Below are 24,025 nucleotides of genomic sequence, written 5' to 3' on the forward strand. Positions count from 1 at the left end.
GAATTCTATTCGTAGTCTCCACTTCAGAACCAGAGTGATCACTTACACTTTAAGAGGACAATTCACTCATTTTTCAAGAAACAGAACAAAACAAAACAAAACAAAATTCTGTCCCTGTTGGTTACATAACAGACATACATAAACCCATTCTTTCATTTTGTTTTGTATATACTCATATTCATTTTTATTTTCTGATTGAATATAGGAAACAGACTTCTTAGGACCATCTCAGGAAATTGATTTTCTTCCCATACAAAAACAGGTATCTGCAAAAATATCATTGAAGAAACCAATTACCTACTAGATTACAATGTCAATAAAGTTTTGGAATCTGAAGGGTGTCTAAGAGTCCTACTGTTAGTAGAGTTTGCTAGTAAGCTAAAAAGAAATCTACAGAGAAAATATTTATAGACAGAGAAAAAAAATTTTTTTAATATTCTCTACCAATGGATCTTAAAAACATCAACAAATCTATGACAAACCTCCCTATTAGTTTCCAAACTTGTTTGATAGTGGCTGCCTGGTAAACTATAGAGAGGATTCTGACACTCATTTGAAGTAAAGCAAAACAGAAATCAAACTATTGGGTGTAAGAGAGGCTCAAGGATGTATTGCACAATGCATGGAATATAGTCAATATTTTGTAATAACTATAAATAGAAAGCAACCTTTAAAACTGTATAAAAAGATTAAAAATATTAAAAAATTTAAAAATTAGTGCAGGCATGAGTTAGGAAGGCATCACAAGATGCCATCCCTCCATCCCTAAACCATGGCAGTCTTATTCTGTTTCAGAACTATACATTCACTTTGATACTAAGAAAGATCCAGGGAATAAAGAAGAGTCCGTTAATTCACTCACACATTGGAAGCTATGAACGGTTTAGAGGTGAATTCAGAAAGCCAGCTGAGGTTTGGCATCACATTAAATACCCAGGTTCCAGGACTATTAAAAATCTGTTTTGCTGAAATGGCAATTTATTTAATTCCTAGCTCTCTTGGCTCATGAAATGCTCCTGCTGTCAAGAACCAATGTGTCTCAGGCCAAAGGTGGCTTGAGGTATACTCGTTATTTTCTAATTCTATCTAAACTGTTGTGTGAGCCAATTACTTATCAAAGAGAGGCAGAGAAAGAATAACAACGTAAATGAAACCTTTTCAATATAAAGCAGGCAATAAGGGTACTTTTTAGTGTGGAATTGCAACATAGAACATGGTCAAGAGCTGTTGGAAAGAACATATATAAAAAGCACGTTGGAATCAAAAACTAAGCACTTTAATATAAGGCTATCCAAGAGGCCTCAGGTATACCTTTGGGGAGTCTGGTTGGGGGAGCATTTCTTGCCCAGGCATATAGAATATTGGCTTTATCTGTACAGGTTCCTTCATCACAAAACCTGAAGAAAAAAAAGTAGCTATAAGTGAAGATTCAATTAGTAAAGTGCATAAATCTCTTCCCATGGGAGGAGTGGGGAGGTAGAGGTATTTGAAAACAAGGTAAAGAAAAGTACATCAATATACCATCATTATAGTCATATCAGCTTTAAGACTGTAAGGGACACTGGAGCGAAGAACAATTTTATATGTGAAAAAGCACCTATAAAGGGAGATTTGTTTGTTAGTTGCCTGATGTGAAACAATCCTGTGAGGTAGATATACAGTTTAATTCAATATGTCCATCCTTGGAATGTACTCTATGTAATCAGGTAGAAAAGTAAGCATTACACAAAGGGTGTGTAAACCAAAGCCAATGCAGTGGAAATTTGGAAGTGAACTAAAAGAAACATCATACTCATTTCCCATTTGGGGATCGGTGGCATTTATAGTGCCTACCCTTAGTAGGGTGAACAATACAAGTATATCCCACTCACAGGGTTCTTGTGGCTTTTTTAAAGTTTATGAATATGGGTTATGCCATTTATAAATTGTTTCAAGTCACTTAATCTTACAGAGCCTCAGTTTTCTCTCTTGTAAAACAGGGATAGTTATACTTACTTCAAAGAGTTGTTCTATAAAGTAGATGATATAGAAATGGAAGCACTTCATAAACCTCAAAGCACTATACCAGGGTTCTGCATTATTTAACAAAACATTCACTTTATCTAAAGACTCACTGTTGAGAGGCAGTGTTATATGCTCAAAGGAGCATAGGCAGAAAGACATATCTGGAGTTGAATCCCACAACCTCCCCTTAACAGCTGTGTATCTTGGACATGTACATCAGCCCTCAAAGGCCCAATTTCTGTGTGGAAACCTCTCTGATGGGGAGTGGTGGTGGTAATATGTGTAAGACACCCAGCGCAGTAACTAGCACGTTGGTATCTATATGGTAGATCCAATTACACAAATGGTAAGCTGTCTGACTCCAAACCACACATTTTTTCCCCACTACAATACATCTCTTAGTTGGTTCTGTTATATAATTTGACTTGTTCAAAACACTGTTGGGTGACATTTTCATGTTGCTTTTATGTATTTGTGTTTTGAGAAACTGGCACCAAGCAAGGTCAGAGCCAGGAGTTTAGGCAGATCTGAAAGGTCTGAGGACCGTCAAGGACAAGGACAAAAATAGCTTCTTGGCCGAGAGGTTGGCTCACACAGGAGAAAAATGCATTGCCCATGGCCTGGAAGGGAAGTGAAGGCAGACTGTGGCAGCTTCCTAAACAGGTTAGAAACTGAGCCTAGAAACCTGGAGAAACTGAGCCTAGAAACCTGGAGAACACCCAGGCCATGTCAGAGGCAGGGACTCCAAACATGCTTCCTGCTTACAGCCAGAAATGGTGGGAGAGGATAGGCAGTAAGTGCAGACAACAGTTATTCATCTGAATAAAGGGCCAGGAACCAGGAGGTCCCTATAAAGTTATATTTAGCAAATGCTCTAGCTTCTCTAAATCAGGCTGTAGAAAGAAATTGGGTAATGTGCAATGTAAAGCCCATCAACCAGTGGTTTCTTACTGTTCACTGTCAAAAACGATATACTTATGATGCAGGATCATTAGCATGTGAGACGAGTGCATTGGAACAAATGTCTGTGACATCCTTGTGCCAAGTGTGCTAAAAAGCTTGGGGTATTGGACAGTACACAAAAGCGGAATTTCCCTCCTTGGCCTCATGCTATAATAGTTTAAGAAACGAGATCGTCAGATGCGATGAACTTGGTATCTCACTGCTGTGAGCTACTAAAATTTAAAGATCTTGATGGCAATTTTCATAGCTTTCAACAAAGATCATAAATATACAAGTGCTTAACAGCAATGTGATGACAGTCTTAGGTTAAACAAGATAGTTGCTTCCTCTGATATGGAAGTTAATTCAGTGTATGACTAGAAAGAACCATAAAGAAACATAACAGAGAAAACTGGTTTAGTAAAATTTTCTAAGCTACATATTTGATTACGTCATTTGCTGGTACAAATTCTTTCAAATGTTTCCCAAAAATAACACCAAAATAAAATCTAAACATTGTAGTATAACATATGAGGCTTTTATGATCTGGGCCCCTGTTATATCCCCAGGAAAAAAAAAAACCCTTTTCAGTCATGCCAAGTTGCTGCCAATTTCTAACCTCTCTCTTCTCCACTGTTCTCTTTCTGGAAAACCCCTTCTCCAACTCTCTGTTTGACAACCTTGTTCTCACCTTCTCATTCAAGATTCACTTCAAGTATTCCTCCTCAGGGAAGCTTTCTCTGATGCCCGTCCCACCCAACTTGCATTCTTTAACCACAGCACACATCCTAAGTATCAGCTTGCTTATCTCCTGTCCAACTAGACTGTGTAGACTTTGAGGTTTGGGTCATATCTTTCACCCTGTACTCCCAGCACCTGCAGCCCTGCCTGGCATTTAGTAAATATTCAAGAAATGTTTGGGGAAGTTAACTTCTAAATACATTTTTAACTTTTTATATACAAACACTTAAATAATTGAATTGGCCTAAGTTTTATTGTACTGTCAAGTATAACATTTAAAAAAATATTAAATGACAATAAATTTGAATTATCATTTGCCTGGAATTCTGTACAAATCGGCTCATACTCACTCTCACAAGACATTGCAAGTAGGTTATACTTTACAGCTGAATAAGCTCAGAGACTTTAAGTAACTTTCAAAAGGTCACACAGCCAAGCCATGATTCAAAGCTCCTTTATATCTCTATTCATGAGACTGACTTACAGGCAGAGACTTCATGGTATTATATGAAGATCAGCTTTGATGATTACTCTCATACCTGAACAATTCGAGTTGCAATTCGAGTATGCAATTCTAAAATCAAATTTTAGATAAAATAAGTTCTTATTTGTGAAGAGACAATGTTTCATGCTCTCAACAGCTCTAGTAAAAGAAGAGCTCCAAAAGTAAACTTTGAATTGATTTTAAAATCCTGTTTTATAATTTTAAAAAAATTGTATAAAACTCAAGGCTGAATAAACGATGACTCACTGGAGGGCCCTGGGATATTGAAACTCATTCTAAAACTTAATGAGTGAGAGGACTAAGTGAAGAGGAAAAACAAGAGGCCAAGAGAAATGAGTCCTACAACGGATAACATAAAGGAGTGGCAAAGAACGTTTGGATAAACTCGCCGCATCTTTTCATTTTCAAATTTCCATTTCCCATTTTAAATGGAAACAGTGTCACGTTTTCTCCACATAAAATGACCAACAGAATAAAGAGAGTATTGCATATGTTGGCTTTCCAAACAGTGTCTTGTAAAAATAGTGAGAATTTTTACTATTCTTATTGAGAAGAAGAGTATTAAGGCTAGGAATCAAAGCAACCCTTGATCAACGGCTCTTGTAATTTCAGGCCTCATCGACCAGGCTTCTTATCCTTATAATTCTAGCAGCTACTCCTAAAGGCTTGTCTAGATTAAGCCAATTAATTGTGAGAAGATTCACATAGCTCCCTAGTGGTTTCTTAGTATTCATAGCAAAAATGATGAGAATTAACATTTGAAAATAAAACTACTCTGGATTCTTGGATCTTTGCTATAGAACCTTTTCACCTCTAATCTATGGGGAAACCATTCAGATGGCATGAATATTTCCAGACTATGCCAAGCTCTGAAAAGTGCTAGCCTGTCATTTTGAATTATCCAAATAGAGCATGATTGACTGTTAAAGTACTCCTCTGGTTCTATCTGTGAAAGTTTAGTTAAAACCCAAGGTTTCTCAGAGAAAATCAGAACTGATAAGTCATTTCTTCTTTGGTCTGAAAAAACTTGTTTTAATAAAATTGTCATGCCCTAAAGTTAAGTCTGTACAGTCTTCAATTACAATTTTAATGCATTAAGCATCTAACAGAATCACAGGAAAATTAATCCAAAGTCAGAAAGTTTCTTTAAGAAACACACATAAAAATCAATGGCATATGTGGAATGTCCTTACTTTTCAAAATGACATCCAGTGTGAGTCAGGTATTCAAATTTCATTAACTGCTCTATAAACCCACAGAACACATTTCCCAATTCAGACAAATCCTATGTGAATTTCAATGAAATGTGTATGCACTAACATAGTAATTAGAAGGATGCTTAATGGGAAAACTAAATAGGAGAGGTGATTAAAAGGCACCAGCCTGAATCAATAGCACCACAATATCTAGGCATCATCCTCACTCCCCACCCTACCCCTCTCCACCAACAGATCAGAGAGACTCTAAAGTCCGCAAGAGCAGAAGGTATATCTGTTTTGTTCACACCAAATTCTCAGTGCCTAAGAATGCCCTTGGTATGTAGTGGATGGTTAATAAATATCTTATTAATAAATGAATAAAGAGAATAGTTACCATTTATTAAGTACTTATATGTGCCAGGCACTGCACCAACCGTATTACTGACATCCCCTCACTTACTCTTTGTGATGGTCCAATCAGGTGGGATTAGTAGCCCCATTTTATAGATGAGGAAACAGACCAATACAGATTAAATAAATTGACCAATGTTTATTACAACTATCAAGTAGTAGAACTGAGATTTGAACCCAAGATGCTCTGATTTCAAAGTTCTGGCTCTATATTAAATGTTATAGCACTGTGCTATAACACTGCCATCCTATTTAACATAAATACTCCTGAGAAAATAATAATGTTCAAAATTATGTAATGCTGGTTTCTGTTTAAACTCTCAAAACGGTTACAACCATGCCATTCTATTTTATTAAAGTTGACACTAGTCCTCTAAGAATTGGTCAGTTGCTAAGGAACTCCTATCAACACCTCTATTACAGGAACCTAAAACTTAGACAAGGAATATGATCATTGGTGACCAGAAGTTAGAGCAAGATGTCAACTCTATTTTAATGAAATTGTTTATACCATTCAGATATGCAATATAATAATATGAATCTATTACAATATTAAAGGAGAAAAAGGAAAAGGATGCAATTAATTTTAGCCTAGCAGTAATTCATGTCTAAACTTTGCTGCTACACTCAAAGACACATTTTATAGTGCTTAGAACAAGGGGTAGCACAGATTTTGGAGACTGTGTTACTTTTATTTATACCGACAAGGAATTTATGTATGTTAAACTTTAGAAGTTTCATCATGGCAGAAGAAACAGAGGGGATTGCAGAAGACATGCTGTGAATCTTGCTGTATAGTGTATGGATGACAGGTAGCTAGGATGTGGAGAGGGTGCATAAAGGCAGTGTATGCAAATACCATTCTCAACCAAAGAATCATTATCATCATAAGGGAGGCAACAAAGCTGTAGACTTTTCTGGAAAGTGATACCACCCTAAAGAAAAAGTCATTTAACTGAGTAACCAAGCAGGGTGTCTCACATACAGGACTCTCTCTCTCTCTCATATATATATATATATATATATATATATATGTTTTAGCTACTTTTCTCTTTTCCCTCATCAGCATCTGTCATCCTGTGAAGACAGTGGCATTTAAAAAGATACAGCAGGTGGTTAATAAATAGAAGCAGCTGAAAGGGATCTTAGCTAAAGCTTCATAGGATGGTAAAGCACTACTGCTTTAGCTTGAGAATGATTCCAAGTTAGAACAGCTGGAAACAGCCTCATTTAACCAGCTGGGATTCTTCTTTTCAAAAAAGATTCAACAACCTGTAGAAGCCCCCTTAGATTTGTAAACAGTAACTGGTCGTAAGCATCATTAGAAATAGTTTCCAAATCAAATATTAATTAATAAGACTGAAAACAATAATTTAGCTCTGCATAGATTTCGTCAAAGTACAAGACGTAATACAGAAGAAGCCCATTCACTTTAATCACCCAGTACTGTGAACACACAATCTTGGGGCTTGCAGTCATAAGTTGCCTTAAGCCCTAAGTCCTGTGCTCAGCAGAATAGAAAGTGCATAAGACTATACACAACGTCACATCACAAAGAGAAAGTGCTCCAGAATTACTCCAAATGCCAAAACGATGTGTATAAACAAAACTATGATTTTCAAAGCTTGAAACTCTGAATAGCTAACCACTCATTATTTTTAAAAAATGATTGTTACAGTAAGAATAAAGAAAGGTATTCATTGAATAGATAAATGGATATTTCAATTTCCAAGGTCTCCTAAAATTTACCGTATTTTCATGGAGAGCAGGAATAAATTTTTAATATCTAAATTACATAGTTTTCAGCACCTCATTTCCCTACTGACTCCAAAAAAGCCACAAAAGTGCATCTGCTCAGTTATGGCTCATATTCAGCCAACAAATCTGGGGAACTTAGAACTGCTACACCTTGACTTAAGTCTGCAAGCACAAATGGAGTTCAACAAATCGTGCTATTGCTATGCTTGCTCCAATCCTGGTGCTATTACTTTCCCTTGGTGCCTAGATGCAGTAATTGTCTCCTTTAAAAGCCTGGGAAAGAAGGGATGAGACTTAATCTGACAGGTACTGCTGCCTTCCCGACATGGGCCAGCAGAGCTGCTGCTTTTCCATCAGCTGGTCCTTATTTGCATCCTCGAGAGGTCTGTTAATTTAGAATTGAGCACCAGGCCCACTCTAACTAGAAAGGGACCACCCCACAGTATATTAAAAGGTTCACATCAATGTATGCAATTTAAATGCACATGCATATAATTAACTAGACACATTACCAGTGTGAGCTGCTAATTTGGAACGAGACACAAAAGACTGGATGGAATATGTAGAGAAAAAAAAACTTTAAAATTAAAATGACTAAATAATGAAAACTGCTTCATGCTGTGTCTACTATTTTCATGTGAACTTAATATGACTGTAAATATATTCTAATGAACAGTAGAAAGAGGCAATTACAAAGAGCAAAGGAGGGCAGCAGAACAGTAAAACATCATCAGAATAGCTCTTTGCCGTCATATTAAAAGTGCTGCCTGAAGACAGGGGATGAATTGTAACTTCATAATTTCAGGGGGAAAAAATGTTTACTTTATTACAGACACACACCTATTTGCCAACTTGCTGGCAATGAAAACAGAAAACTAAAGTGAAAACAGGGAAATCCTAGCTAACAAACAGAAAAGAGAGGAAATCTGAGATTGACGCTTTGTTTGTCAACAAAAAAAATTAATCAATAGTGAATCTAAGAAAGAAATGGAAAATTTTATTTGAGCCAAACTGAGGTTTATAAGCTGGGAGACAGTCTCTCAGAGAGCTCTGAGAACTGTTTGGAAAAGGTCAGTATATATGTGATTTTGGTGCAGGGAGGATGTGCAATCAAGCACACATTTCAGTAGAAGGTTGCTGCTAGTCACAAGGAACAGACATCTGAGTTAATGGTTTTAATGCTTTTCTAACTAGGGGAAGATGCAAGAAACTTAGTTCATAAAATTTTCTCCTGAAAATGTCTACCTGAGGGCCAGTTTTGCCAGTTTTGCCAGAGCACAAAGTGCTTCATCGTGACCTTCACCCTGAACTCCTTTCAGGGTGTACTGTAGGTCAGCAACTGCAGTGGCTAATGGCTTGACTCTTGTAGAACTGGATGGTGGGCAACATTCTCTATCTTACAATTCCTTCTCTTTCAGTCTTAATTTCGACCAAAGTTTGGGAGGCATTTCGTGACCTATTTGTCCCTTGTTGCTAGGGATGCTCATTCCCAGACCAGGCAAATATTTTGTTGATAGGCCACTCAATGTGCTATTACTGGACTGGGTCCTGTTAACAGTAGCCAAAAGCCTCTGGACCATCTGTCTTACTAAGCTGTTATGGTCCAGGATATGGTTTCCTCTTGCTGCTTTTTTCCATATCTGGAGTTACACTATTACAATCATTGATCTTATAGGACTATATATTTGGTCAATGGTTTCAAGTAGCCTAATCATCATTAATTTTATCTGAGGCTCAGTCACATATTTGGTAGCGTAAGAAACAATTATCTTGTAAAATAGGCAGAATACAAATAATACTGCTAGTGACATGAGTCAGGTCATAGGTGAGTATTTAAGCTAAGGACTTACATTAGGTGTAGCCCAGGATCTCCCAGATTGTCTGACCAGTCAGTTCTGCACCAATCTCTACCGTTAAGGAAAATGATAATTGCCACTGTACATAAAGTTTACCAAAGATGTCTGCACGTACAAGGTGAGTGGTGGGTCATCGTGAGCCCTGACAGGATTGAGAAAGGAATGTTATCTTCTAAAGAAGTACACGGCTGTTGCCAGAAGAAGAAAAATTGATCTTTATGATTGACCAGATATTTCTGTCATTGGGGAGGTCTGATTAGCGCATAATGCAGATGCACAGTGCACACTAGAGGGGAGGGAGGAGGCCAAAGGGCAGAGAAAAAATTTATGTTTAAATTTTTCTTGCCTTAAAATGTGAATTTTTAATCTCATCATGGTGTTAAAATATCCTCTTTGCTTTATCTTCTTTCACTAAAACAGCTTTGTATTCTCAAAATGATTTCCTTAGGGTGTGAATGAGTTCTTGATATTCTTACACATCAAAAGCCACTACTGGTATCATAACCAAAAATATATGTGAAAGTCTGGGAATGTTCATTTAAGTACTGTCTATATCATGGAGCAACTGAAGAATAGATTTGCAACTATAAAATGAGTGTGATAAAGTCCATGACTCAATGTAGAAAAATAATGCAAGGCTTTTGACACTGATAGATTTTTGTTATTAGTGTTATAATTCAGGTGGGAGGATAAGAGGTTAAGCAGTTGGAAAACATCCGCTGACTGTCTCTGGGGCTGAGCCTGAGTGGCATCGGGGGTAGGGAGTAGAGGATGTTTCTGTGAAGCAACTGAAAAGTTCAGCCCATGAAATATGCTGTGAGCTCTAATGCTTTAAAGAGGCATGGATTTTGCCAAATATTGGGGGATAAAAAGCCTATCCCATTTTTAAATGGAGAATAAGGCTGGATTGTTAAAGCCAGGTCATTAGAACAGTTTTAGTTAATGTACATTTACTAGTTTGCATATTGAACAGATCCTATATATGTAGTGAAAAGATCCTACTTTTAAATGTCAGATGAACACTCTGAGCTGGTTAAAAGCATCAATTATTGTCCTTGGTGTACGGTTATAAAGTCTATTATAACTACTCTATAGATTAACAGGGAATATATGCTACAAGGCAGATTTTAAAAATCCATTTAAAGTGACATGGGTACAGGGACTTCCCTGGTGGTCCAGCGGTAAAGAATCCGCCTTCCAATGCAGGGGACGTGGTTTTGATCCCCGGTCGGGGAACGAAGATCCCACATGCCTCAGGGCAAATAAGTCCGTGCGCCACAACTACTGAGCTCTCACCCCTCAGCGAGAGAGCCCGTGTGCTGCAAACTATGGAGCCCACGCACCCTGGAACCCACACGTCACAACTAGAGAGAGAAAATCCACGTGCCACAACTAGAGAGAAGCCAGCACACCACAATGAAGAGCCCGCACCACAACGAAAGACCCTGCATGCCGCAACAAAGATCCCACATACCACAACTAAGACCTGAAGCAGCCAGAAAAAAAATAAAGAAAATAACTTAAGAAAATAAATAAAATGACATGGGTAAAATGTCATTAAGAATTCTAATTATTCAGTGATGCAACTCAATGGCAAAACACAGTGGCCTGTCTGCTTGAGGTGAGTTAACAAATGCAACTCACTCATGTCTCCAACTCCTAATAAAGATGTCTTTCCAATCTGACTCAGCATTTGTATACAATTTATATTCATAGAATTATAGAATTTTAGACAGAGGAGTTCTCTAAATGATCTAGTGTTAGTCCCTTGCTAAAATGAAAAAATCAAGACCAGCCCACAAGGGATAAATAATTTACCCATGGAATCTAGACAGTTAGCTACACGTTCACTCTATAATGCTGTCTTTCAAGTAATTTAGCAAAAAAAATATGTGCAGCAATTACTTTACTCAAAATTGCTGTTTTCACTCTCACATTTTTCTTTGAATTCTCTCTTTCCCCAACCTGGAAGTCTTTTGGAAATATATTTTACAAACTTAATTTCAAAATAGTATATTTAAGAATATTAATATTTTAAAGGAGGCAACATAATGTGTTTGCTCTGATATTCCCTTAACATGAGAACAGTGAACTACGCTTAGTTCATTGTACGTAATTTTTCTTAACAATTAGGGCCATAATAACATTTAAGTGATGTTTTATTTTTTCATTCATTCTCTTGAACCAAGAGAATCTGCTAAAGCAGGTTTTAAAAGCTTACATTCCCTCTAGCCATTTTCACTAATTCTAGTTCAAAGGTAAATATTGCTAATTTCACAAGACATATTTTTAAAACATAAAGACCAAAATGTGTGAGTTGCTGAATAAGATTCAGAAAAGGCTGTCACAGAATAATCTTTTAATGCCAGGATTTTATTTACAAAAATTTACTGAAGAGCAAAAACAGTACTGTTGATATCAATGGGTATTAACTGTGATTTGCTGACTCCATTTTTATATAAAACCAGTCATGTGAGCTGGGTTCCCATGTGATACGCCCCTTTCATCAAATAACTTAAGCCTATTAACAAATGCTTTGTTGGTACTTGGTCCATGGAGATTTCCACTAATTGCCCTGTGCTTTTAACACTTCCAAATACATATTACAATTGTTTATTATAAAAATGACTAGAAAGCAGTCGCTGCATGCCTCGAATCAGCCTGATGAATATTAGGATGCACAGAGAAAGGTCTATCAGTCTACATGATCATGCAGGGGCAGGACCACAGAACAGATCCCTTTCCAATGCAAAGCAGGACACACCAGTCATTCTGGATTGTTAAATAGGTAACAGTGATTCTGCCTATAGGTAGAAAATATGAGGCTTATAACACACGGCTATTTTCAAAGATCACTGATCTTCATGAACTACCAAAGAATAAAATGAAAGGGAAGATCTCAAGCCATAATTATGCTGTAAGCTTCTGGGGGTAGAAAATTATTTATCCTAGAACATCCCACAGCACCTGCTGCAGTTCTGGCATATAACAGGCATTTAACAGATGTTTACTGATTGTTCAAGACATGATATTAAGATTCACTGCAGCGATTAAATTCTAAAACTCCAACAGTTACTTGAATAAATGGGAGGCACTGTGGTAAAAGAGAAATAACTTTAGATTTGGAATCAAACCAACCAGGGTTCAATCCTGGTGTGACACCAACCAGCCACGTTACCTTGAGCAAATCACTGAATCTTTGAGCTTCAGACTCCTTGCCTGTAAAGTGGGGACAATAATACCAACTTTGCAAAGATGCTAGGCTAAATTTTAATTTTCATTTTAAATGGGGTATACAGATCACCTAGCACAATGTCTGGGATAAAAGAGTACTCAGTGAACAGATCCATGGTGCTTTTGGGGTTGAATCATGAACTTAAAGAAATAAACATCAGAGTATCCATTATCTCAATTTCAATCTTTCTTCACAAGCTGTCTCCACCTTGACACATTATCTATGACAACAGACATATATTTATAAAGTCAGTGACAAAGACTGATGGCTGTGTTCCACAGCAGACTAAATAACTGTGATAATCAAACCACGACAACCATGTGATGCAAAAGAACAATATTGTTTTCTAAAAAAGAAATGCTCTGCCTATTTACTAATCAGTTGTAAAATACCTGCAGAGATGTAATTTGTACTTATAAAAAACACATTTTCTCACCCATCTATGTACTATGAACCCATGCCTTACCAGTAATTTTCAGTGGACGCTGGCATATTGCATCCAAAAAGTAGCATATGATGGACAGTATCCATGCTGGCATGGGGTCTGAAGTCAACTGTTAAGAGAAAATGATACATGATCGTCAATACAAGTTATACTTCTGTGCACAAGTGTCACAAGAGACCCCAGCATTCAACATTTCAAGTAGCTGTATAACAAAGATACTTTGATGCTCTTATGACAGAATGCTCTGGTTGTATAAATTATCTCATTCCTTAAGATGAACAGGATTTGATAATTTAAGTTAGTAGGATAATAAGCTATTATATAAAAAAAGAGAAAATAATAGGCTGAAACTACAGATATACCCACACACACATTAATGAAAGCCCCCTTTTAAAGTGATGAGAGCATTGTGTGGGTATAAAATGAAAGCTCCAGGCTACGTATTCACAATATATTTCCTTCCAGAATTCGGTAGAGTTCTGAGCACCATACAATACTGCACAACATTGCACTGAAACAGAAGCCACAGTGAATGGTCAAAACATAAGCAAAAGGATTCAGAACACAAATTTATTATCATCTTAAAATAACAGTAGCCACTGGATTGTGATATGGAGAAACAAGTTACTAGAAAAGAAAATAAAAGTGGAAAATGTATCTTTACAAAAATACACAAGAAGAAAAATGTCCTGGATGAGTACTGTGCACTTGTTAAAGGGATACTGAAACTTACACATTGTCATTTCTCTTTTTGTCCTAATAATAGTGGTTGAAAGACATTAAAATAAACAAAAGTCAGTTCAGAGGTAGAACAAAGAAAAATCAGGGATAAGTTACATTATTTAGTATGATCAATATCGAGCAGGAGCTTTCTTTCCTGGTTTGGGTGTGGCTCATCCCCTCTTGTCCACATTCAAAATGCTGCCCTACCGGGCAGTTTTCAAATCACCTTTACACATAAAAATGCTAAAGAGTCTAAAATGATCTTAAGTCTTGGGTGTGTGCAAAACTGCATCTTTTAGCTCTTTTTGTCTATTTGATAAAATAGAACACCTTTTATTAATAAAACACCTTTTATTGCTGAAATGTGTATCTGAGACATATGTATTTATAAAATAAAAGATGTTCTACATCAAACTATAGCACCATGACTTGCATAGTGTGGTTGATCAGAAAACACAAGGTGCCTACTGTGAGCCATCTTGACTCCCACTTTCATGGAAAATAAAAAGCCTTTCATTTACTGCACTGAAAATAAGAATTTAAAGCCTAAAAATCACATCTTGAGATTTTCATACTGCTATTTAAAAAACCAACAAACAGAGGTTAGCTGGAAAATGGACTTGATATAACGTGAGGCTTTGTTTTCTGTTACCAAAGAATGTAGTAAGCCTAGGAAAGTGAAGAAGACACTTTGGAAGGAAAGAAAGAATTAGAAATTACAATAGTTCCCAAATCATAGAAAATCATATCATTACCAAGCCTAAGTTTGTTACAAAAGAAATGGAAGAAGGATTCTACCTCCATAGGCTCACTCTCAAGTTGAGTGCGGGACTTCTTTCCCCGCTTCCAGAATCCTCCCAGGGGATCATTCCTCTAAGGAGGCAAATTGAAAAGGCCCTGAGGTGGGAGCACCCAGCCTTTGTCTTTTACTCACTTGACATTTATTTTGGTATGTGATGCAATTTGCTATCTTACATTCACTTTTATCAAATGGCTTCTATCATTCTATGGATGTCTATAACTTTTTGGTCTGATTAAATCTACCTCCCGCTCTTTTTTTTTTTTAAAGTATATATCCCGATGCCAGCCAGTCTATGAGGGGCTGTCAAATGAGAGGCTGACTCCTCTGCTTTTTCAGAACCTATGTAGATGATCATAGGGTTCCCATCCCCCTTAGATTCTTTGATTATGGGTGGATTATATTAATAGATTTCCCATGATTGAATCATTCTGGGAGTTTTGGTAGTAAACCAACATGGCCACGTGCATTTTATCAAGAATTAAACTGTTGGATGAAAAAACAATGTGAGTTCGAGGTGTCAGCTAAAAATCCAGGTGTAATGATCCAGCAGAAGATTGGAATTCCGTAACTCTTATTCAAGGAAGAGATCAGAGAATTACATATTTGGGAATCACTCAAAAATTGAACCCTGAAGTCATGAGGGTAAACAAAAGCACCAAAGGTGATAGTAGGAAACATAGCTAAGGCTCAGGACAGTTTTAGGGAAAGCCCTGAGCTGTCAGGGTCCGTGTAGTAGACCCTAATAGTGTTTTGGGTTTTTTTTTCTTTTTCTTTTTTTAAATATTAATGCAGTGTGTGTACTGTTGTGAAACAAAGCAAAAACCTTTCTGAAAGAAGAGTGGGCTACCATTAAATTTATAAAGTCAAATATTAAGCAAAAGATTCAGGTAAGGACAGAGAAGAGACCTACTGGGAGAATAGATCATGAAGACAACAACATACAGTCTCTGTGGCTTTTCACTAGGAAGCAAAGCCAAAAGTTTTGCTTGGGCCCCTGCTTATGCAAGAGGATCTTCTCATTGTCCTTTGTACAGGGCAAACATTATTCAAAGTATAACTTCTCTAGCCATTTTCTGATTTTTTTTTTCTTCTTCTGACATACTACTTTAACAACCACTTATTTGTTCCACAGTGAACTCTTAGTAGACATGTGTTTAATTTTAGTTTCTATAGTGAGAAAGAAATCAATATCTTTAAGTGGTAGTAAAAGAAAATCCCTCAGGGGCTTCCCTGGAGGCGCAGTGGTTGAGAATACGCCTGCTGATGCAGGGGACACGGGTTCGTGCCCCAGTCCGGGAAGATCCCACATGCCGTGGAGCGGCTGGGCCTGTGAGCCATGGCCGCTAGGCCTACGCGTCCGGAGCCTGTGGTCCGCAATGGGAGGGGCCACAGCGGTGAGAGGCCCGCGTACCGCAAAAAAAAAAAAAAAAAAAAATCCCTCAAAGTTCCCTCTCATAAAAACTTATTCTCACTGACTCATACATTCCTGCAGAAACTCAAGATCTAATTTAAATGCCAAGTAAATTATTGGTATAGACTGAAAACAAACAACTAACCATCTTTTTCATCTCCTAAAGAAAGAGTATAATAAACTATTCATATAATTGTAACTGAAAGTAAAATTCATTGCAAGTTGAAATGAAAAACACATCCAGCAAAAGGAATGTCATATCAAAATATAAATCTAAACCAAACAGTAGATGCCATAAAATAGAGCAAAGATAAAGCAGGACTTGGACAATTTCATTGAAGGGCCTGCTGCCAGTACTGGGCAGAGGTCAACTGGGAAAAGATTAGGCTGACAGGTCCATTTCCTGGGTTTGTACCACTCCTACTTATTATTCCTGGCTTTGCAAAATAAGACCCCACCCCTAGGGAATAAGAATAATGTCCACTGAGCACAGGATACACAGATAACTATGCTAGAGATTTCAACACTACACAAAATATAATATGGAAAAATATTTAAAAATCACATCTGAAATTCCCCCTTCTTTCTTTTTCTCCCATCAAACATCAAAAGAAATAAAGGATCCAAGGGGAAGGGAGCTAGAGGATAATAATGAAAACAATTGCATTTAAGTGTGCGATTCTGACAGGGAGAATAAACAAAGGCAGCCTTGGGATGGTGACAAACAGGCAAAGACCACAGCCTTGCGAGAATGCAAGGGTGTATTATATCCGATAAGATTAAAAGTGCCACTGACTCTTCTAACTCAATAATAAGATGACAGTTGCTTAAGTGGAAATGGTTTTTCAGCCTCAATGGGTGTTAGCAGTTCAGACGGCCTGATGGCTAAGACCAGGGAAAATGTTATAGGCAAGTAAGTGCGAGTGAGTCCTGGGAACCAAATACTTTTGAAGGACTAAGACTCCAGAAATAGAGACTCAAGCACATTAATTAAAGGAAATGTGATAATACTGCAAGTGCATAGGTTGGAGGATTTCTCAAAGAATAATTTCATCTGAAATGAAAGACTTGAAAATACATGTGTGGGTGACATATTGAGCAGAGAGATAACTAGGTCTATTTTCTGGAGTTCTAAGCAAAATTTGTTCTAACTGCATGAGCTTGTTCAGGATTTATGGCCTCTTTTAGCTAACATCAGACTACAATCAGGGCCATAAAATTTTCTAAAAATGTGACCTAAGAGAGAATTTCATTTAGCACTTGGCTTTCTCTCCATTTTTCCCCTCCAAGTGGATATCCAGGTCTGCATGTCAAATTTTGATGTATCTGCCAGACCTAGGATGTGGAAATATTTCAAAGAACTCACACAGCCAAGTGGAGGAATATGCAATTTAGGAGATATCTATGCACACACATAACCAACCCCAAAATACCACTGGAAATAGGAGGAACACCCTTTTTAGCCAAAGGAAGGCAGTAAAGAAATACTACAGACCATGGATAATTAACCTATCGAATAAAAAAGAACTGACTTGCAAATGCAAGTTTGAATCTCCAAAACTTAGGTATTCCTGAATTGTTACCTATATGTATCATCAGAGAAAACTGTTAACTTTATTTCTTTTTTCCTCTTAGTGGAATCATATTACACACAGTAAACAGCTTATTTCATATACTGTGGATATTTTTACATGTTATTAAACATTTTTTGTCAATGATACTTTTCAGCTAGTGCTGTGCATTAGAATTATCCTATGGAGTTTATTAAAAATACAAGTGCTCAGGGTCAATCCTAGATCAGTCCTGCCCCTTCCCCCATCAATATCTTATTTGAATCTCCAAGAGTTGTTCCAGGCAAGTGTCTCTTTGCAAAATTTCAAAGGTGAATCAGAGGTGATTCTGACAACAGTCAACATTTTCAGTGGCAGTGGCTGAATATATTCTATTACGTGAGCATATGCGGAGTTTACTCATCTTAATTAACTTGGGTTGTATGGCTCTTTTAAATGTACAGAGTAAACAGTAAAAACAAGGTTTCTTTTAAAACGAATTTATAAATGTTTCTGAAGGCAAAAATTAGTTGATCCTTTAGAATTGTTTTATTAAAAGAGATCATTGGAACTCTACATTACGTCAGGCAGTTTTAGCAAGGCTATAAACTGAATGCAAATTTCAAGTGAAATAATCCTTACCGCTGAATAAAGGAATTTCAGCACAAAAAGAATTAAACTTCTAGATGAAATACCTTTCAAAAAGGAACTTTCTGGTATATGTCAGAACCAACTAAACAGTCAATAAATAGACTTTACCAGCCAGACTATGCAAGATAAAATAGCATAAGCTTCATTAAGCCCTATTTTTGTAATGTCATCTCTGTAATATCCCCCTATTAATTTCCCACAGAATCAAATCCACATTCCCCTCTTGCCTTTCCAGAATATCACAGCAGTCTCCGATCCTGCTACATTTCCAACAAGACAACCTCCAACATACACTCTGTGCTCTCACTGTCTGCCCTTCTCACCTACTAACCATAACCACTAACGTTTACTGAGGGCTTACCCTGTGCATGGCTCATTTACTGCTCACAACAACCCTATCAGTCTGGTCCTTTCCCCCTCAAACAGATGAGCCTGAGTAACAACCTCCCATGGCCATGCAGTCAGCAAGTGGCGAGGCTCACGCGTGTGCCCAGTACGCTCCTTCTGTGCTCATATGGTTGGCAGCTGGAAGATTCTCCTGCTTCTGCAGATCCAAATAGACCATCTTCCCAGACCCAGATCAAACACTGCCATCTCTCTCATGAAATTTCCTCTGACTAAAATAGTTCACACTGGTCTTTTTAGAGTTGGCCACTGAAATTGTCCCCACTGAAATAGCTGAAATGGATACTTCAGAATGACACACTGAAGGACGTTTTACACATCAAACCTGATCCAACCCTGGGCTTTCGGAAGTGGCCATTTTCTGGGGAGTGCGGAGGAGTGGCATTTTTGACATTACTGCATTAAAACAGCTTTGTCAAGATGTCAGTTACTTTTTGGTGACCTCTAGGTGCACTGAATTGAAGACATTCCTAAGTCTCAGCTTCATAAAATATAATGAAATGGTTCCTACCTCTCCTCTCTGTTTTATTACCTGACAAAACTCTGGGGGCTTGGGGGGGCTGTCATGTTGGAAATGTGGGTATTTGGGTGACCAAAGGATAGAGGACATTTAAGAAATATGCTGAGACAGAGTGTATAGCAACAGCTTCTCCTTCTTGATTATGACCAAGCAAATGAAGTTTTAGCCACTCATCAGAGACCTCCAGTACAGTGTATCTTATTTGTGCTATTTCAGCTCTCTCCAAGTAGCTTTCACTAAAAAACTAGAATAGCCTCTGAGTATGGCTGCTGGGAGGTACCCAATGGTCATGTGGAAGTCAGAGACTAAATTATTCATGTTGGAGAAAATCCTAGGTGAAAAGAGAAGTATAAGTAGTCAATTAATTGGAAGCAGAAAGGTGACAGAATGATTGCATTGGGATGGGGACTCACACACACACCCCCTTCTATTTACTGCTGTCAAAGCCATAAAATGTGGATAAATGAGCAGTGAACCCTGCCAGATCTTGGTCTTTACAGCCATATTATGTAGCTGACCCATAAGCATGATCAAAATTAGATTGCTTCTGTAGTTTCTGAAGTACCCCAACATCACCTTAACATGTGCTTTGCTTAAGACAGGTCACATTTGGAAATATTCAAGTCTAACTGCACAATTCTGCAGTAGGAATTGTTTCACATTCAAAAGAGAAGCCCAAGAAAATGAAAAGCAATGAATCATTAGATTAATTTTCATCTATTTCTAAATTCAATGCTTCTATCTGATTTGTATAGTGCAATTTGACAGATAGGGACCTGCCATCATTCACTAAGGAAAAGACACATTTATTTACTGGTCATCCATGTCAGGGAAAGCAAGTGGATGAAGATGACAGTCAAATTTCTTGGCTGAGTGGGCTGCTGTCAGAGCCAATTCTTCTGAGTGTCTATAAAACACCTTTCAGACAGCAACACAGTTCAGTGGTCAAATGTAGATTTTATCATACCCTCACCCATTCCAGTTCTGTGGTTCTTTATTAAAACAACAAACAAAAGCAGTGCTCTAGGGAAAGCTATAATTTTGTTCAGAAGATGAAAATTATACTTATCTTCATTATAGTATTTTCTCAAACACCTACTTTAATTCAGATTTAGTAATTCAGTGCTAACATATAAACACACCAAACATGTTGGACAGGCTTAAATGTATATATTACAGGCATATGCACATGAAATTCCATGATAATTGTGATGGCATCTTCTCAAAATTAAGAAAAATGTTTATTTAAATGAGTTACACAATTAGTCACACAAGTGTAAAAATTATAAATTACTCAAATGCAATTTTGGCTTTTACCACCATCAAGAGAGTTTGTTTTAGTCCTAATAAGCAGTCTGCCTTTTGTAATTTTCTTCAGAAATTTGAAAAGCAAAAGAAGAAAGTCCTTTTTATATGTTGTAACATTTGTATTCTTGTCTTCTAGAATTCTGCCAGGCTGTGATTTCCTTGAATTTGTATCATACTGCATCTCCACTGCCTAGCCCAATAACTGGCACACGGCAGAATTTTAGAAGTTTGCTAAACTATTTACAATAGCCAGGCTATGGAAGCAACCTAAATGTCCATCGACAGATGAATGGATAAAGAAGATGTGGCATACATATACAGTGGAATATTACTCAGCCATAAAAAGAAATGAAATTGAGTTATTTGTAGTGAGGTGGATGGACCTAGAGTCTGTACAGAGTGAAGTAAGTCAGAAAGAGAAAAACAAATACCATATGTTAACACATATATATGAAATCTAAGAAAAAGAAAAGAAAAGAAAAAAATGGTACTGATGAACTTAGTGGCAGGGCAGGAATAAAGACGTAGATGTACAGAATGGACTTGAGGGCACGGGGTGGGGGGGAAGCTGGGGCGAAGTGAGAGTAGCATTGAGATATACACACTACCAAATGTGAAACAAGCTAGTGGGAAGCAGCTGTATAGCACAGGGAGATCAGCTCGGTGCTTTGTGACCACCTAGAGGGGTGGGATAGGGAGGGTGGGAGGGAGACACAAGAGGGAGGGGATATGGGGATATATGTATACATATGGCTGATTCACTCTGTTGTACAACAGAAACTAACACAGTACTGTGAAGCAATTATACTGCAATAAAGATCTATTAAAAAAATTTTTTTAAGTTTGCTGAATTTATGAACAAGTGCCTTTCTTAGAACACAATTATTCCTTTATATTCAAATGAGTATAATTTAAGACAAAAGAGTAAATTGTCTACTATTCAATATGTTGCCTTATAAAATGGCCAAACAAAACACTTTTTTAGGGTCCACTCATGTATAAGCAAGCAATTACTGAGTCCCTACCATATCCTGTGGCACATATCCTGCTGGCATTCAAAAATTTTAAGGGCACAGATAATGAAAACAGAAGGTATAAAATGATAAGTGTCTTGAGAAAAAAAATGAACAAAGTTTTATAGGTGTTTACAAGTCTTCATTTTTAACCATATTTAATCTTATGATAAGGCACCCTGAGACCCAGAGTTTCAGACAACACACAGAAAAGCCAAAATTTCATTCATGGAAAAGCCTTGGTTACTCCACAACTAAAACGTTCACTTTGGGAATTGGGATAAGCTATGTATAATCATCCTCCCAACATATAACCTGTATACCCAAGCCCTTTGCCTTCTGCAAATGTTTAAATCTTCATGTGTATTGGGTTTTATTTCATAAGATGGTTTGAGGTTTATTTTACTTTTTGGCAGAACTGACCAGAGTGTTCCCAGTAGGGAATGAAGGTAAGGGAATGAAAGAATAATTGTTTTTAATGTGAGGAAGACAGAGATGTACGATTGCTATATTTCAGCTCCTTCTATCCATTTGATAACTTCTTCCCTTTATCCCCTGTATCACTATCCCCACACCTAAATCTGTTATGATTTAAATGGCATACATGTAGGGAGCACATATATAGTAAAAGCTTCTTAACCTCTCTGACCTTCTGTTTCTTTTTCTCTAAAATGACTTAAATATGCTTAGTTTTCTGTATCTTAGTGTCTGGCAAGTCCTCAGTAAACGATGGCTGGTGGTGGGCTGATTATAGGAACAAGCATTCCTATAATAGGACAAACTATTGTCGTAGCACCTGATTAAATCACAGACACAGATGTTCCTGTCTCTGTTTCTCTATATAAAATAGGACAATCTACAATGCTGTCCTAAGAATTAATGAGATTATACATGCAAATTTTTCCTTACTTATTCCCTTATATAAATCATTGTTGGTACTTCTCTTTGGTTTTCAATTTTCCAGTTCTATTTTGCCTACACCTAAACTTCTGTGATTGCTGAATTATGTAAACAACGGTAACCACAAATCTCCTGGGGGTAGTATATTAAAGGACTAACACTGAAAATGAAATAATCATGTTTTGAACAGGTGACAAAATGTTTAGTATTCATGCAATCCTCCCAGCAATAAAGTAAAGAAGAAATACTGAAAATAGTTATAATTATTCTTATAAGATCCTTTAAGGACGTTAGAACTGGAAACAGTTTAATTTTAGATGAGAGTTGCCTAAGAAAAAAGGACGAATGTTTAACACCTGGTTGTGATATAGCCCTTTATGTGTTTCCTGTGAATATTTTTCTTGACTGAATATATTGACTTGTACTTTCAATTTTAAGTTATGTGAAAGTAAACACATTTATATTAGGAGAGCAATAACACATTCCAGGATATATATTTATAGGCCTTAGAGTCACCAGCTCTGAAATCATTTACTACCACTACCTCCAGAAACAAGCCAGTAACCTATTAATGTGAGACCTGTAATACTGCTCTGAAACACGACTACCATATTTATACAGGTGTGCAGAGGGGCCTTCTCTTCAAAAACAGGAGGAAGAAAGTCTACTCCTAAACTTGGAAAAAGAAAATATAAAATCAGTAAAGAAAAACTTCAGGTACAGTTCCTCTTTATTAGTAAACATTATTTTCTCCTAAGCTATCGAATATGTGGACATGAAACTGAGTAAAGCTTTACTGTTAATATTTTAATTATGAATTTATACCCTAAATCACTTTTGGTGTTACTCAAAGCACGACAATTAGGAACTTAAATTATTTTTCTCCCTTTAAAGTTAAAGTTCAGGATCTGGAAGCACCATACTTCCTAAATTTTTTCCTGGTAATGTTCAATTGTTACACAAAGGAACATCACTCAGGCAATGTTCAACTTCCCAAGGTCTGACTTATTTTTAGGAGTTAACTATGGAGCAAATTTTGTTTAGAGTGTTGATATAGGTTGTATTTTCTGTTGTGACTGCCACCAAAGTGTGTGGAAAAAATAGATGCACATTGTTCTGGCTTTGAAGGTCTATAATGTATTTTCCTGTGGGGAACACCTCATGAAAGTTCATCCTCAGATGGCCCCAAGGCTACTGTACACATTTTACAATTCATATAATAGCTATTTCAGACAGTCCACTTGAAGATTAGTTTCAAGGGAACAAAGTACAACTCTCATTACCATCACTTTCTCTCCAAAATCAACGTCTCAAAGCAGAAAAACAAGGGACGGGGGCAAATCCATGAATAATTTGTCAATCACGTCTTCCCTAAACAGTTAAATGTCTGTCATAAGGGATGTTTAAATTAAAACCACTAGATGAAAAAAGATGGTGCTCTATTTTCTATCTGATTTAAAGGCTCAGCTGGGGAAGGAGCTGTCATTTAAGAGCCCTCTTATTCTATAATATAGACAACAGGACTGAGGTTCCTTCTGTCCTCCCTCCCTCCCTCCCTCCCTCTCTCTTTTCTACTTTTTCTCCCTTTTATTCTGAGCCGTGTGGATGAAAGGCTCTTGGTGCTGTAGCCAGGAGTCAGTGCTGTG

General features: G+C 37.1%; 1 protein-coding gene across 6 annotated transcripts in view; it reads right to left on the bottom strand.

Moving 5' to 3' along the window:
- PAM (peptidylglycine alpha-amidating monooxygenase) overlaps window positions 1-24,025 on the bottom strand; it is a 154,239-nt gene that overhangs the window by 89,532 nt on the left and 40,682 nt on the right. For all 6 annotated transcript variants that reach the window (XM_007449913.1, XM_007449910.1, XM_007449908.1 and 3 more), the window contains exons 4-5: window positions 13,118-13,205; window positions 1,312-1,397 (exon numbers count right to left, since the gene is read on the bottom strand). In XM_007449913.1, the coding sequence (XP_007449975.1) occupies window positions 1,312-1,397; window positions 13,118-13,205 (174 nt within the window). The remainder of the gene's footprint in view (window positions 1-1,311; window positions 1,398-13,117; window positions 13,206-24,025) is intronic.

This window comes from Lipotes vexillifer, unplaced genomic scaffold, assembly GCF_000442215.2.
Source record: "Lipotes vexillifer unplaced genomic scaffold, Lipotes_vexillifer_v1.1 scaffold742, whole genome shotgun sequence".
Lineage (NCBI taxonomy): Eukaryota > Metazoa > Chordata > Mammalia > Artiodactyla > Lipotidae > Lipotes > Lipotes vexillifer.